The 17143-nt window shown below is 40.9% G+C and overlaps 1 protein-coding gene across 3 annotated transcripts in view; it reads right to left on the bottom strand.

Annotated features, from left to right (window-relative positions):
- LOC112256393 (ecto-NOX disulfide-thiol exchanger 2) overlaps nt 1-17143 on the bottom strand; it is a 217392-nt gene that overhangs the window by 75130 nt on the left and 125119 nt on the right. For all 3 annotated transcript variants that reach the window (XM_042325583.1, XM_042325582.1, XM_024429624.2), the window contains exon 3: nt 15394-15525. In XM_042325583.1, coding sequence (XP_042181517.1) covers nt 15394-15525 — 132 coding nt within the window. The remainder of the gene's footprint in view (nt 1-15393; nt 15526-17143) is intronic.

The raw sequence follows: 17143 nt of genomic DNA, 5'->3' as shown, positions 1-17143 counted from the left end.
GCTTTGGTGACAAAACGGATTGCACTGTGATAGACTGCATCCAATTTGTTGAGTAGGGTATTGGAGGCTATTTTGTAAATGACATCGCCAAAGTCGAGGATTGGTAGGATGGTCAGTTTTACAAGGGTATGTTTGGCAGCATGAGTGAAGGATGCTTTGTTGCGAAATAGGAAGCCAATTCTAGATTTAACTTTGGATTGGAGATGTTTGATATGGGTCTGGAAGGAGAGTTTACAGTCTAACCAGACACCTAAGTATTTGTAGTTGTCCACGTATTCTAAGTCAGGGCCGTCCAGAGTAGTGATGCTGGACAGGCGGTTAGGTGCAGGTAGCGATCGGTTGAAGAGCATGCATTTAGTTTTACTTGTATTTAAGAGCAATTGGAGGCCACGGAAGGAGAGTTGTATGGCATTGAAGCTTGCCTGGAGGGTTGTTAACACAGTGTCCAAAGAAGGGCCGGAAGTATACAGAATGGTGTCGTCTGCGTAGAGGTGGATCAGAGACTCACCAGCAGCAAGAGCGACCTCATTGATGTATACAGAGAAGAGAGTCGGTCCAAGAATTGAACCCTGTGGCACCCCCATAGAGACTGCCAGAGGTCCGGACAGCAGACCCTCCGATTTGACACACTGAACTCTATCAGAGAAGTAGTTGGTGAACCAGGCGAGGCAATCATTTGAGAAACCAAGGCTGTCGAGTCTGCCGATGAGGATGTGGTGATTGACAGAGTCGAAAGCCTTGGCCAGATCAATGAATACGGCTGCACAGTAATGTTTCTTATCGATGGCGGTTAAGATATCGTTTAGGACCTTGAGCGTGGCTGAGGTGCACCCATGACCAGCTCTGAAACCAGATTGCATAGCAGAGAAGGTATGGTGAGATTCGAAATGGTCGGTAATCTGTTTGTTGACTTGGCTTTCGAAGACCTTAGAAAGGCACGGTAGGATAGATATAGGATTAATAATTGAAGGTGTACCTGTGGAAGCATTTCAAGGCCTACCCTCAAACTCAGTGCCTCTTTCCTTGACATCATCGGAAAATCAAAGGAAATCAGCCAAGACCCCAGAAAAATAATTGTAGACCTCCACAAGTCTGGTTCATCCTTGGGAGCAATTTCCAAACTCCTGAAGGTTTGGAAACTCGTTCATCTGTACAAACAATAGTACGCAAGTATAAACACTATGGGACCACCGAGCTGTCATACCGCTCAGGAAGGAGACGCGCTCTGTCTCCTAGAGATTCATGTCCTTCGGTGCAAAAAGTGCAAATCAATCCCAGAACAACAGCAAGGACCTTGTGAAGATTCTGGAGGAAACAGGTACAAAAGTATCTATATCCACATTAAAACGAGTCCTATATTGAAATAACCTGAATGGCCGCTCAGCAAGGAAGAAGCCACTGCTCCAAAACCCGCCGTAAAAAAGCCAGACTACGGTTTGCAACTGCACATGGGGACAAAGATTGTACTTTTTGGAGAAATGTCCTTTGGTCTGATGAAATAGAAATAGAACTGTTTTGGCCATAATAACCATTCTTATGTTTGGAGGAAAAAGGGGAGGCTTGCAAGCCGAAGAACACCATCCAAACCGTGAAGCACGGGGGTGGCAGCATCATGTTGCAGGGGTGCTTTGCTGCAGGAGGGACTGGTGCACTTCACAAAATAGATGGCATCATGAGGGAGGAAAATTATGTGGATATATTGAAGCAACATCTCAAGACATCAGTCAGGAAGTTAAAGCTTGGTCGCAAATGGGTCTTCCAAATGGATAATGACCCCAAGCATACTTCCAAAGTTGTGGCAAAATGGCTTAAGAACAACAATGTCAAGGTATCGGAGTGGCCATCACAAAGCCCTGATCTCAATCCAATAGAAACTTTGTGGGCAGAACTGAAAAAACTTGTGCGAGCAAGGAAGCCTACAAACCTGACTCAGTTACACTAGCTCTGTCAGGAGAAATAATTCTGACCCACTGGGAATGTGATGAAAGTAATAAAAGCTGAAATAAATAATTCTCTGCTATTATTCTGACATTTCACATTCACAAGCGGTGATCCTAACTGACCTAAGACAGGGATTTGTTACTAGGATTAAATGTCAGGAATTGTGAAAAACTGAGTTTAAATGTATTTGGTGTATGTAAACTTCTGACTTCAACTGTATAAATGTATAAGTAACTATTCCGTGTGATAGCCATATTAGTATTGTTTGTCCTACTTTACTTTGGTTCAGAGTTTTGTAGCAGTGGAGCAGAGTGGTAACTCAGTATAGAGATGGCCGTAATGAAGCTTTTGGATAATTTGAGTTTCAGAGCAGAGGGGTGGAGAATGAGAGAGAGGGGTGGAGAGTGGAGAGAGAAGAGTGAGAGTGGAGAGAGAGAGAGACAACGGGGACAGAGTAGAGGAATAGAGAGATGGAGAGAGTGGGTGGGAGAAAGAGATAACAAGCTACGGAACAGGTGTTTCTCCAGGTGATTCATAAGTAGGACTACAGCCCTCTCACCCCGAAACCCCAATCCCACTACTACACAGCCAACCTGACTACAGCCCTACCTGCTGGCAATGTTGGTATGATACCAATGCAGCTGTGGGAGAGAAAGTCCTCTAATAAGGTAGCAGCACTAAGAGCATTATGCTGTCCAATGGCTCAAGGCGCTCAGTGACAAAACACACACGCACACCAGAGTTTTCTTCTCCAACACAGTACTAAGGCTATAACTCGCTCAACAAAATCACATTTTATTTTGCGTAGGCAGCACAGTAAACTAGGACAGAGAGTTTGCTAAGTCTGGAAGAAGCTCAGTAAACTGTACAAATGAAATGAAATAGGGAAAAACTCAGTAGGTGGGAAAAGCGTTCTCCATGCCCACTTCATTTGAAATATGTGGTGGAGTGGAGTTGCCGTGAGGCCTATAATTCAGTAGCTCTGTTGACATGAATGTGCTTTTAAACAAGCTGAAGGATGTGGTTTATAAAAAGCTTTCGGAAAGAAGATATATAATAAGGAAAGAAAATAGACACATGGCTGCATAAATCAATGTAGATGGTGGGGTGAAATGGTGAAGTATAAATTTAATGGTAAAGTGATAAATGCTCCGCAGTTCTTTTAAGGATATTTAACAAATAATAAAACACCAGAAACGTAGCACCTTATTGCGTTTCATTCATCTCAACCTCTCGGTACCAAAGCATTAAACAAACGCTAATGGAACGTCATCAGTCTAGAAGGAGCTCTGGGCCCGTATACACAAAGCATCTCAGAAAAGGTCCTAGGAATCCTGTAGGGCTGACCCCATTGTTTGGTTGATAGGCTGATGGTTGACTGAACATTTTTTTTGTAGTGCAGAGGCAAATATACAGTGCATTTGGAAAGTATTCAGACCCCTTGCCTTTTTCCACATTTAGTTATGTTACAGCCTTATTCTAAAATTGATTAAAATCCCCCCCCTATCAATCTACACATAATACCCCATAATGACAAAGCAAAAACACATTTTTATTAATTTTTGCCAATTTATTGAAAATAAAAAACAGATACATTACATTTACATTAGCATTCAGACCCTTTACTAAGTACTTTGTTGAAGCACATTTGGCAGCGATTACAACTGTGAGTCTTCTTTCGTATGATGCAATTAGCTTGGCACACCAGCATTCTTCTCTGCAGATCCTCTCAAGCTCTGTCAGGTTGGATGGGGAGCATCGCAGCAAAGCTATTTTCAGGTCTCTCCAGAGATGTTCGATTGGGTTCCAGTCTGGGCTCTGGCTGGGCCACTCAAGGACATTCAGAGACTTGTCCTGAAGCTACTCCTGCATTGTCTTGGTTTTGTGCTTAGGGTCGTTGTCCTTTGAAAGGTGAACCTTCACCCCAGTCTGAGGTCCTGAGCGCTCTGGAGTAGGTTTTCATCAAGGATCTCTCTGTACTTTGCACGGTTCATCTTTCCCTCGATCATGACTAGTCTACCAGTCCCTGCCACTGAAAAATATCCCCACAGGCCACAGCATGATGCTGCCACCACCATGCTTCACCGTACGAATAGTGCCAGTTTCCTCCCTTCAGGCCAAAGAGTTCAATCTTGGTTACATCACACCAGAGAATCTTGTTTTTCATGGTCCGAGAGTTCTTTAGGTGCCTTTTGTCAAACTCCAAGCGGGCTGTCGTGCATTTTTACTGAGGACTGGTTTTCTACCATAAAGGCCTGATTGGTGAAGTGCTGCAAAGATGGAATAACCTTCCAGAAGGACAACCATCTCCACAGAGGAACTCTGGAGCTCTGTCAGAGTGACCATCGGGTTCTTGGTCACCATGACCGAGGCCCTTCTCCCTTGATCAAATCAAATCAAATGTTATTTGATTGCTAAGTTTGGCTGGGCGGCCAGCTCTAGGAAGAGTCTTGGTGTTCCAAACTACTTCCATTTAGGAATGACGGAGGCCACTGTGTTCTTGGGGACATTCAATGGTGCAGACATTTTTTAGTACCCTTTCCCAGATCTGTGCCTCGACACAATCCTGTCTCAGAGCTCTACGGACAATTTATTTGACCTCATGGCTTGATTTTTGCTCTGACATGCACCGTCAACTGTGGTACCTTATATAAACAGGTGTGTGCCTTTCCAAATCATGTCCATTCAATTGAATTTACCAAGGATGGTCAATGGAAACCGGATGCAGCTGAGCACAATTTCGAGTCTCATAGCAAAGGGTCTGAAAACGTATGTAAATGTAATATTTCAATTTGCAAACATTTCAAAAAAACTATTTTTGCTTTGTTATTATGGAGTATTGTGCGTAAATTGATGAGGGAAACAAATTCATTGAATCTATTTTTATAATAAGGCTAACAAAATGTGGAAAAAGTCCAGGGGTCAGAATACCTTCCAAATGCACTGTATATACAAAACTATTTGGCACACCCATTCACGCCTGTCTGAGTAGACTAATCCATTGCAGTAGCCACGGGGATGGCACACCAGTATGACCAGTAGTACATGTACCGTTAAGTCACATAATTTCTCATCTACAATGCTTGTTTGATTATGGTCATTTCTGTTAATGCAGTCAATATATTATTATTAGAGACTTACCGTTGTCATTGTAGGAGTGGACAAATTGTTTGCAGAGCACACCACCTAGGCTAGCTACACTTTTGATTTATTTCATTCCATTTACGAGTTGTCAATTTATTCATTATCTTTTGTTTAGCGCGCTCCTGTCAATCTTGAGCAAGGACACGTAACTGATTACACATATAGAAATAGGACTAGTCTACCTGGCCTGCATGAAAATGTAGGCCGATAAGTGTGCCCATTTGGGGATCAGCTATTATTTCTGATTGCCTTAACTCACCATCACTGTGGAGCTTCTGAACGTATTTTTTCTTCGACTCAAATAGCAAGTAAACAAAGTCTGTTTTTACATCCATTGAGAATGACAATAATTCATCAACGTAGCCTATATGAAAAATCTTTCCAGGTCTCTCCATTTCAATGACCACTCAGCATTAAAGGGGAAAAAAATGTCATACTCTGATCCGGTGGAAGCTTCTATAAAATAGGCCTACCAGATAACTTCTTATCCCTTGCGCAAAATACCCTACAGTTATGTCTGTCTGTCCAGAGCTCATTGGCATGGGAAACTGAGGGCCTAGAATATTTTATACAATGTTGTAAGTTTGCTAGCACGGGCGTCAGGCTGGACCAAGTTAATACCATAGTTGATACAATGTTTCAAGGTCCTTGCAGACAGACCATGTATAGCCAATGTGATTTATAGGATATTTATTTTAAATCAGGATATTTTCTACCTGCAGTATACAATGTTTTTATTTGTAGGGTTTATGTAGACTATTTTACATTTTTATTTTATTTTAATTTTACTAGGCAAGTCAGTTAAGAACAAATTCTTATTTTCAATGACGGCCGAGGAACAGTGGGTTAACTGCCTGTTCAGGGGCAGAACGACAGATTTGTACCTTGTCAGCTTGGGGATTCGAACTTGCAACCTTTCGGTTACTAGTCCAACGCTCTAACCGCTAGGCTACCCAGAAGTTACTTTTAGATTTCGTCATCTCGTCATCTCACTGTCAACTGCGTTTCTTTTCAGCAAACTTAACACGTGTAAATATTTGTATGAACATAAGATTCAACAACTGAGACATAAACTGAACAAGTTCCACAGACAATGTGTCCCTGAACAAAGGGGGGGTGGGGGGGGGCAAAATCTAAATTAACAGTCAGTATCTGGGGTGGCTACCAGCTACATTAAGTACTGCAGTGCATCTCCTCCTCATGGACTGCACCAGATTTGCCAGTTCTTGCTATGAAATGCTACCCCACTCTTCCACCAAGGCACCGGCAAGTTCCCGGACATTTCTGGGGGAATAGCCCTCGCCCTCACCCTCCGATCCAACAGGTCCCATACGTGCTCAATTGGATTGAGATCCGGGCTCTTCGCTGGCCATGACAGAACACTGACATTCCTGTCTTGCAGGAAATCACTCACAGAACGAGCAGTATGGATGGTGGCATTGTCATGCTGGAGGGTCATGTCAGGATGAGCCTGCAGGAAGGGTACCACATGAGGGAGGAGGATGTCTTCCCTGAAACGCACAGCATTGAGATTGCCTGCAATGACAACAAGCTCAGTCCGATGATGCTGTGACACACTGCCCTAAACCATGACGGACCCTCCACCTGTAACTCTAATTCCTTCGACGATAAACGCGAATCAGACCATCACCCCTGATGAAACACAACTGTGACTCGTCAGTGAAGAGCACTTTTTGCCAGTCCTGTCTGGTCCAGCGACGGTGGGTTTGTGCCCATAGGCGACGTTGTTGCCGGTGATGTCTGGTGAGGAGCTGCCTTACAACAGGCCTACAAGCCCTCAGTCCAGCCTCTCTCAGCCTATTGTGGACAGTCTGAGCACTGATGGAGGGATTGTGCGTTCCTGGTGTAATTCGGCCAGTTGTTGTTGCCATACTGTACCTGTCCCGCAGGTGTAATGTTCGGATGTACCGATCCTGTGCAGGTGTTGTTAGTTACATGTGGTCTGCCACTGCGAGGACGATCAGCTGTCAATCCTGTCTCCCTGTAGCGCTGTCTTAGGCGTCTCACAGTACGGACATTGCAATTTATTGCCCTGGCCACATCTGCAGTCCTCATGCCCCCTTGCAGCATGCCTATTGCTGAGTTTATAAACAAACTCTTCACTGCCGTTTAACAACTCTAAATCGCTTGTCGTTGTATACAACATTTGAAAGGTCTATAATTTTCATCTAACACAATCAAAGTAAACATAAGCCCTAGATGCCTTTAATTGCCCAATTTATAGGCATGCACAATTTAGGCATATTTTTTAACAAAGAGATATTGTGCTCCAAATGTATATCTTGAAATAGCATGATTTAGGTAATTAAATCATCAAAACAAAAACAAGTTCATTTATTAGCCTATTTGTTATAACTATTTAGGCATGTCATGTGAAATAAGCCTTGTAAATCATTGTCAAAGGCATAAGATGTATGGTTCCATGTAGATCTAGATTATCTATGGATTGATCAAATAGAATTACAACATTATTTTAACAATTCCAAAGCAATTGCACGTGGCGCAGGAACCACTGACTCACCACATTTTTCAATTATGAAGACATCCGCTGGTAACTTAACGGGTTAGGACAGCTCATGATGCGTTCTAAATATCTGTCGACGAGATGTGATTCATGACGAAAGAGGCTTCATGCATAGATTAGATTTTTTACCCATAAGAGTAGGAGTAAAAAGTCTCTATACTCAGCACTTACCACCAGTTTTCTACAATGAGTCGCTTTGTGGATAAAGTTCAATGACCCCCCTAAATGGTTCAACTGACAGTGTGATTCATGATGATGACATTTCTGTTAGCTCTGCCACTGTAATTTCAACTGTCTGAGATACACATGATAACATACCGTATCTGTGGGCTCTGCCACTAGGCAAACAGTCTTCTGTAGAGCCAAGATGGCGACCGACAGTGACCGCTACAGTCTAATGCCATGTTTCCATGGTTCACCTGTCCGAGTGACACATGATGACATATGACAGTAGGCAGAGGATGATTCCGCCCTTTTTGTAAATTAGAAGGATCCTTTGGTTAACAGCTTAGGGCTTAATCATAGCTAGTATGCTATGCAAAACTCAACAAGTTTTGTATAAATCAATAAAGTAGTGGTGTGGATGGCAGAGAGGAACAAATTGAGTTGCATGAGCATTTTGCAAATAAGGGATGATACTGCCAAAGCTCCTCCCAACTGTCTGGAACTGAGCTGTGTTGCTCTCAAGTCCTCAGACTGATAATAGAGTCATAACTCTATCTGGCTGACTCAGCTCTGCATGACCATTTTCATAGACACAACAAATGGCCTACGGAGACAAACGTGAGGGCTGCAGGATTCACAGACTACAGAAACCAGTCTAGGATTAGGTTAGGTATGGTATGGTTAGTGTTATAACCCTAACCATACCTCTACTGTAGTTATAACCATAACCATTCCTCTACTCTAATTATAACCCTAACCATACCTCTACTGCAGTTATAACGCTAACCATTATTCTACTGTAATTATAACCCTAACCATTCCTCTACTGTAGTTATACCTCTATGATTAGTGTTATAACTACAGTAGAGGTACGGTTAAGAATACGGTTATAACTACAGTAGAGGTACGGTTAGTGTTATAACTACAGTAGAGGAATGGTTAGGGTTATAACTACAGTAGAGGTATGGTTAGGGTTATAACGACAGTAGAGGTATGGTTAGGGTTATAACTACAGTAGAGGTATGGTTAGGGTTATAACTACAGTAGAGGTATGGTTAGTGTTATAACTACAGTAGAGGAATGGTTAGGGTTATAACTACAGTAGAGGTATGGTTAGGGTTATAACGACAGTAGAGGTATGGTTAGGGTTATAACTACAGTAGAGGTATGGTTAGGGTTATAACTACAGTAGAGGTATGGTTAGGATTATAACTACAGTAGAGGTATGGCTAGGATTATAACTACAGTGGAGGTATGGCTAGGATTATAACTACAGTGGAGGTATGGTTAGGATTATAACTACAGTAGAGGTATGGTTAGGATTATAACTACAGTAGAAGTATGGTTAGGGTTACAACTAAAGTAGAGGTATGGTTAGGGTATTAACTACAGTAGAGGTATGGTTGGGGTTATAACTACAGTAGAGGAATGGTTAGGGTTATAACTACAGTAGAGGTATGGTTAGGGTTATAACTACAGTAGAGGTATGGTTAGGGTTATAACTACAGTAGAGGTATGGTTAGGGTTATAACTACAGTAGACGTATGGTTATCATTAGGGTTATACTACAGTAGAGGTATGGTTAGGATTATAACTACAGTAGAGGTATGGTTAGGATTATAACTACAGTAGAGGTATGGTTAGTGTTATAACTACAGTAGAGGTATGGCTAGGGTTATAACTACAGTAGAGGTATGGTTAGGGTTATAACTACAGTAGAGGTATGGTTAGGGTTATAACTACAGTAGAGGTATGGTTAGGGTTATAACTACAGTAGAGGTATGGTTAGGGTTATAACTACAGTAGACGTATGGTTATCATTAGGGTTATAACTACAGTAGAGGTATGGTTAGGATTATAACTACAGTAGAGGTATGGTTAGTGTTATAACTACAATAGAGGTATGGTTAGTGTTATAACTACAGTAGAGGTATGGTTAGGGTTATAACTACAGTAGAGGTATGGTTAGGGTTATAACTACAGTAGAGGTATGGTTAGGGTTATAACTACAGTAGAGGTATGGTTAGGGTTATAACTACAGTAGACGTATGGTTATCATTAGGGTTATGACTACAGTAGAGGTATGGTTGGAGTTATAACTACAGTAGAGTGGTTCGTGTTATAAGTACAGTGGAGGTATGGTTAGGGTTATAACGACAGTAGAAGTATGGTTAGAGTTATAACTACAGTAGAGGAGTGGTTCGGGTTATAACTACAGTAGAGGGGTGGTTCGGGTTATAACTACAGTGGAGGTGTGGTTAGGGTTATAACGACAGTAGAGGTATGGTTAGGGTTATAAAGACAGTAGAGGTATGGTTAGGGTTAGAATGACAGTAGAGGTATGGTTAGGGTTAGAACTACAGTAGAGGAGGTATGGTTAAGATTAGGGTATTAACTACAGTAGAGGTATGGTTGGGGTTATAACTACAGTAGAAGTATGGTTAGAGTTATAACTACAGTAGAGTGGTTCGTGTTATAAGTACAGTAGAGGTATGGTTAGTGTTATAACGACAGTAGAGGTATGGTTAGGGTTATAACGACAGTAGAGGTATGGTTAGAGTTATAACTACAGTAGAGGAGTGGTTCGGGTTATAGAGGTATGGTTAGAGTTATAATGACAGTTGAGGTATGGTTAGGGTTATAACTACAGTAGAGGAATGGTTAGGGTTATAATACAGTAGAGGTATGGTTAGGGTTATAACTACAGTAGAGGAGGTATGGTTAGGATTATAACTACAGTAGTGGTATGGTTAGGGTTATAACTACAGTAGAGGTATTGTTTGGGTTATAACTACAGTAGAGGTATGGTTATGGTTAGGATTATAACTACATTAGAGGTATGGCTAGGATTATAACTACAGTAGAGTAATGGTTATGTTTATAACTACAGTAGAGGTATGGTTAGGATTATAACTACAGTAGAGGTATGGCTAGGATTATAACTACAGTAGAGGTATGGCTAGGATTATAACTACAGTGGAGGTATGGTTAGGGTTATAACTACAGTAGAGGTAGGGTTAGGATTATAACTACAGTAGAGGTATGGTATGGGTTACAACTATAGTAGAGGTATGGTTATGATTAGGGAAATAACTGCAGTAGAGGTATGGTTATGGGTAGGATTATAACTACAGTAGAGGTATGGTTGGGTTACAACTATAGTAGAGGTATGGTTATGATTAGGGAAATAACTGCAGTAGAGGTATGGTTATGGGTAGGATTATAACTACAGTAGAGGAATGTTTGTGTTTATAACTACAGTAGAGGTCTGGTTAGGGTTATAACTACAGTAGAGGAATGGTTAGGGTTATAATACAGTAGAGGTAGGGTTAGGATTATAACTACAGTAGAGGTATGGTATGGGTTACAACTATAGTAGAGGTATGGTTATGATTAGGGAAATAACTGCAGTAGAGGTATGGTTAGGATTAGGGAAATAACTACAGTAGAGGTATGGTTAGGATTATAACTACAGTAGAAGTATGGTTAGGGTTACAACTAAAGTAGAGGTATGGTTAGGGTATTAACTACAGTAGAGGTATGGTTGGGGTTATAACTACAGTAGAGGAATGGTTAGGGTTACAACTATAGTAGAGGTATGGTTATGATTAGGGAAATAACTACAGTAGAGGTATGGTTATGGGTAGGATTATAACTACAGTAGAGGTATGGTATGGGTTACAACTATAGTAGAGGTATGGTTATGATTAGGGAAATAACTGCAGTAGAGGAATGTTTGTGTTTATAACTACAGTAGAGGTCTGGTTAGGGTTATAACTACAGTAGAGGAATGGTTAGGGTTATAATACAGTAGAGGTATGGTTAGGATTATAACTACAGTAGAGGTATGGTTAGGATTATAACTACAGTGGAGGTATGGTTATGATTAGGGAAATAACTACAGTGGAGGTATGGTTATGATTAGGGAAATAACTACAGTAGTGGTATGGTTATGGTTAGGATTATAACTACATTAGAGGTATGACTAGGATTATAACTACAGTAGGTATGGTTAGGGTTATAACTACAGTAGAGGTATGGTTAGGTTATAACTACAGTAGAGGTATGGTTAGGGTTACAACTACAGTAGAGGTATTGTTAGGGTTATTAACTACAGTAGAGGTATGGTTAGGGTTATAACTACAGTAGAGGTAGGGTTAGGGTTATAACGACAGTAGCGGTATGGTTAGGGTTATAATGACAGTAGAGGTATGGTTAGGGTTATAACTACAGTAGAGGTATGGTTATGGTTAGGATTATAACTACATTAGAGGTATGGCTAGGATTATAACTACAGTAGAGTAATGGTTATGTTTATAACTACAGTAGAGGTATGGTTAGGATTATAACTACAGTAGAGGTATGGCTAGGATTATAACTACAGTAGAGGTATGGCTAGGATTATAACTACAGTGGAGGTATTGTTAGGGTTATAACTACAGTAGAGGTATGGTATGGGTTACAACTATAGTAGAGGTATGGTTATGATTAGGGAAATAACTGCAGTAGAGGTATGGTTATGGGTAGGATTATAACTACATTAGAGGTATGGTATGGGTTACAACTATAGTAGAGGTATGGTTATGATTAGGGAAATAACTGCAGTAGAGGTATGGTTATGGGTAGGATTATAACTACAGTAGAGGAATGTTTGTGTTTATAACTACAGTAGAGGTCTGGTTAGGGTTATAACTACAGTAGAGGAATGGTTAGGGTTATAATACAGTGTATGGTTAGGATTATAACTACAGTAGAGGTATGGTTAGGATTATAACTACAGTGGAGGTATGGTTATGATTAGGGAAATAACTACAGTAGTGGTATGGTTATGGTTAGGATTATAACTACATTAGAGGTATGGCTAGGATTATAACTACAGTAGAAGTATGGTTAGGGTTATAACTACAGTAGAGGTATGGTTAGGGTATAACTACAGTAGAGGTATGGTTAGGATTATAACTACAGTAGAGGTATGGTATGGGTTACAACTATAGTAGAGGTATGGTTATGATTAGGGAAATAACTGCAGTAGAGGTATGGTTATGGGTAGGATTATAACTACAGTAGAGGTATGGTATGGGTTACAACTATAGTAGAGGTATGGTTATGATTAGGGAAATAACTGCAGTAGAGGTATGGTTATGGGTAGGATTATAACTACAGTAGAGGAATGTTTGTGTTTATAACTACAGTAGAGGTCTGGTTAGGGTTATAACTACAGTAGAGGAATGGTTAGGGTTATAATACAGTAGAGGTATGGTTAGGATTATAACTACAGTAGAGGTATGGTTAGGATTATAACTACAGTGGAGGTATGGTTAGGGTTATAACTACAGTAGAGGTATGGTTATGGTTAGGATTATAACTACAGTAGAGGTATGGTTAGGATTATAACTACAGTGGAGGTATGGTTAGGGTTATAACTACAGTAGAGGTATGGTTAGGGTATTAACTACAGTAGAGGTATGGTTAGGGTTACAACTACAGTAGAGGTATTGTTAGGGTATTAACTACAGTAGAGGTATGGTTAGGGTTATAACTACAGTAGAGGTAGGGTTAGGGTTATAACGACAGTAGCGGTATGGTTAGGGTTATAATGACAGTAGAGGTATGGTTAGGGTTATAACTACAGTAGACGTATGGTTAGGGTATTAACTACAGTAGAGGTATGGTTAGGGTTACAACTACAGTAGAGGTATGGTTAGGGTATTAACTACAGTAGAGGTATGGTTAGGGTATTAACTACAGTGGAGGTAGGGTTAGGATTATAACTACAGTAGAGGTATGGTATGGGTTACAACTATAGTAGAGGTCTGGTTAGGGTTATAACTACAGTAGAGGTATCGTTAGAGTTATAACGACAGTAGAGGTATGGTTAGGGTTATAACTATAGTAGAGGTATGGTTAGGGTTATACCTACAGTAGAGGTAGGGTTATAACTACAGTAGAGGTAGAATTTAAATTTTTATTTTTTTATTTCACCTTTATTTAACCAGGTAGGCAAGTTGAGAACAAGTTCTCATTTACAATTGTGATCTGGCCAAGATAAAGCAAAGCAGTTCGACACATACAACAACACAGAGTTACACATGGAATAAAACAAACATACAGTATAAACAAGTCTATATAAATACAATATAGCAAGTAAAACACTGGAATGGTAGATTCGCAGTGGAAGAATGTGCAAAGTAGAAATTAAAATAATGGGGTGCCAGGAAGCTAAATAAATAAATAAATAAAGTAGGGAAAGAGGTAGTTGTTTGGGCTAAATTATAGGTGGGCTATGTACAGGTGCAGTAATCTGTGAGCTGCTCTGACAGTTGGTGCTTAAAGCTAGTGAGGGAGATAAGTGTTTCCAGTTTCAGAGATTTTTGTAGTTCGTTCCAGTCATTGGCAGCAGAGAACTGGAAGGAGAGGCGGCCAAAGAAATAATTGGTTTTGGGGTTGACCAGAGAGATATACCTGCTGGAGCGAGCGCTACAGGTGGGTGATGCTATGGTGACCAGCGAGCTGAGATAAGGGGGACTTTACCTAGCAGGGTCTTGTAGATGACATGGAGCCAGTGGGTTTGGCGACGAGTATGAAGCGAGGGCCAGCCAACGAGAGCGTACAAGTCGCAATGGTGGGTAGTATATGGGGCTTTGGTGACAAAACGGATTGCACTGTGATAGACTGCATCCAATTTGTTGTGTAGGGTATTGGAGGCTATTTTGTAAATGACATCGCCTAAGTCGAGGATTGGTAGCATGGTCAGTATGGGTATGTTTGGCAGCATGAGTGAAGGATGCTTTGTTGCGAAATAGGAAGACATTTCTAGATTTAACTTGGGATTGGAGATGTTTGATGTGAGTCTGGAAGGAGAGTTTACAGTCTAACCAGACACCTAGGTATTTGTAATTGTCCACGTATTCTAAGTCAGAGCCGTCCAGAGTAGTGATGTTGGACAGACGGGCAGGTGCAGGCAGCGATCGGTTGAAGAGCATGCATTTAGTTTTACTTGTATTTAAGAGCAATTGGAGGCCACGGAAGGAGAGTTGTATGGCATTGAAGCTCATCTGGAGGTTAGTTAACACAGTGTCCAAAGAAGGGCCAGAGGTATACAGAATGGTGTTGTCTGCGTAGAGGTGGATCAGAGACTCACCAGCAGCAAGAGTGAATAATAATAATAATAATAATAATAACTACAGTAGAGGTATGGTTAGGGTTATAACTACAGTAGAGGTATGGTTAGGGTTATAACCACAGTAGAGGTAGGGTTATAACTACAGTAGAGGTATGGTTAGTTCTAACTACAGTCAAGGTATGGTTAGAGTTATAACTACCGTAGAGGTAGGGTTAGGATTATAACTACCGTAGAGGTAGGGTTAGGATTATAACTACAGTAGAGGTAGGGTTAGAGTTATAACTACAGTAGAGGTAGGGTTATAACTACAGTAGAGGTAGGATTATAACTACAGTAGAGGTATGGTTAGGGTTATAACTATAGTAGAGGTATGGTTAGGGTTATAACTATAGTAGAGGTATGGTTAGGGTTATAACTACAGTAGACGTATGGTTAGGATTATAACTGGATTATGGTTATAATACAGTAGCTGTACCTGACATAAGGGGTTGTCCTGTCATGCCCATGGGAGCCATGCCCAGGTTATTCATAGCTGTGGCCCAGGCGTTGGGGTCTGACATAGGCATTGTCATTTGGCTGGAGTCCATGGACATGTTATGAATCCCTTCTGCAAAAGAGAGCGAGAGTCAGTCAGAATATGATACAATCAGATATGGTCTCAAATCATTTTGTCTGCTTTGTTCGATTTCCTCACATTTCCTATTTAATATCTTCCATAAACCTGTGAGGCGTTACAAAGGAAATGAAAGAGTCTTTACTCATGTCTGGCAATAGCAGAGAGGTATACTTCATCTTTGTGCTCTCAGAGTGTCGAGAGACAGTGTCAGTACAGTGACACGCCCTTTAAATTTAATTCAGAGGTTCAATCCCCTCCTAGCTGAATCCCCCGGTCTCGGACCTCTACTAAGAGAGCCTCCTGATGATGCTGCTTCTCCTCCCTGACCGACACCACACACTCTCAGAAGGAACAAGAGGACTAACACACACACACACACACACACACACACACACACACACACAGTTAAACTAGAATCTACCCAATAAAATGCCAGTGAGAGAGAAAAGCTGGTTTATGTTTGACTGTCACAGTAAATAATAATAATTCTCCAGCAAACACAAAACATTATGGTGATAATAAAAACTGAAATCCAGACACTGAAGGGAATTTATAAGGCATTAGGGCTTCTGAAACTAAAACATCTCTGGCCAAATGCTACCACACACATCTATTCATACAGCCCACGGCGGTCTGGTTTTCTGCCAAGTGTAACGTCTTACACAGTAAATCCAACACATACAGATCTCTAGAGTAAAAGGCTCAGAGTAAACAAGAACACATCACGAAATTCAAAGACCACCGTTTTCTGACAAACCAAACAATTTCACAACCCTATAAATGGGCTTTCTTTCTCTACTTTATTTGACCTCCTCTGACGGACAGGGAAAAGTGTGACGGCTGGCAGTGGGACTAAACTGCTCGCATGGTGCCAAAATAAACAGTGCGTGCTAATGAGGAGGAGGGCTGAAGACAACACTTCATACTTCAAAAAGTAAAAGATACCTCTGTCTGGTATAATACAGGACTAATGATGTTACCTCTGTCTGGTATAATACAGGACTAATGCTGATACCTCTGTCTGGTATAATACAGGACTAATGCTGATACCTCTGTCTGGTATAATACAGGACTAATGATGTTACCTCTGTCTGGTATAATACAGGACTAATGCTGATACCTCTGTCTGGTATAATACAGGACTAATGATGTTACCTCTGTCTGGTATAATACAGGACTAATGCTGATACCTCTGTCTGGTATAATACAGGACTAATGATGTTACCTCTGTCTGGTATAATACAGGACTAATGCTGATACCTCTGTCTGGTATAATACAGGACTAATGATGTTACCTCTGTCTGGTATAATACAGGACTAATGCTGATACCTCTGTCTGGTATAATACAGGACTAATGATGTTACCTCTGTCTGGTATAATACAGGACTAATGCTGATACCTCTGTCTGGTATAATAAAGGACTAATGATGTTACCTCTGTCTGGTACAATACAGGACTAATGCTGATACCTATGTCTGGTATAATACAGGACTAATGATGATACCTATGTCTGGTATAATACAGGACTAATGCTGATACCTCTGTATGGTATAATACAGGACTAATGCTGATACCTCTGTATGGTATAATACAAGACTAATGCTGATA

This window comes from Oncorhynchus tshawytscha, linkage group LG08 (genome assembly GCF_018296145.1).
Source record: "Oncorhynchus tshawytscha isolate Ot180627B linkage group LG08, Otsh_v2.0, whole genome shotgun sequence".
Lineage (NCBI taxonomy): Eukaryota > Metazoa > Chordata > Actinopteri > Salmoniformes > Salmonidae > Oncorhynchus > Oncorhynchus tshawytscha.
The sequence above is the reverse complement of the archived record's forward strand: the minus strand, read 5'-3'. Positions and strand labels throughout refer to the sequence as shown.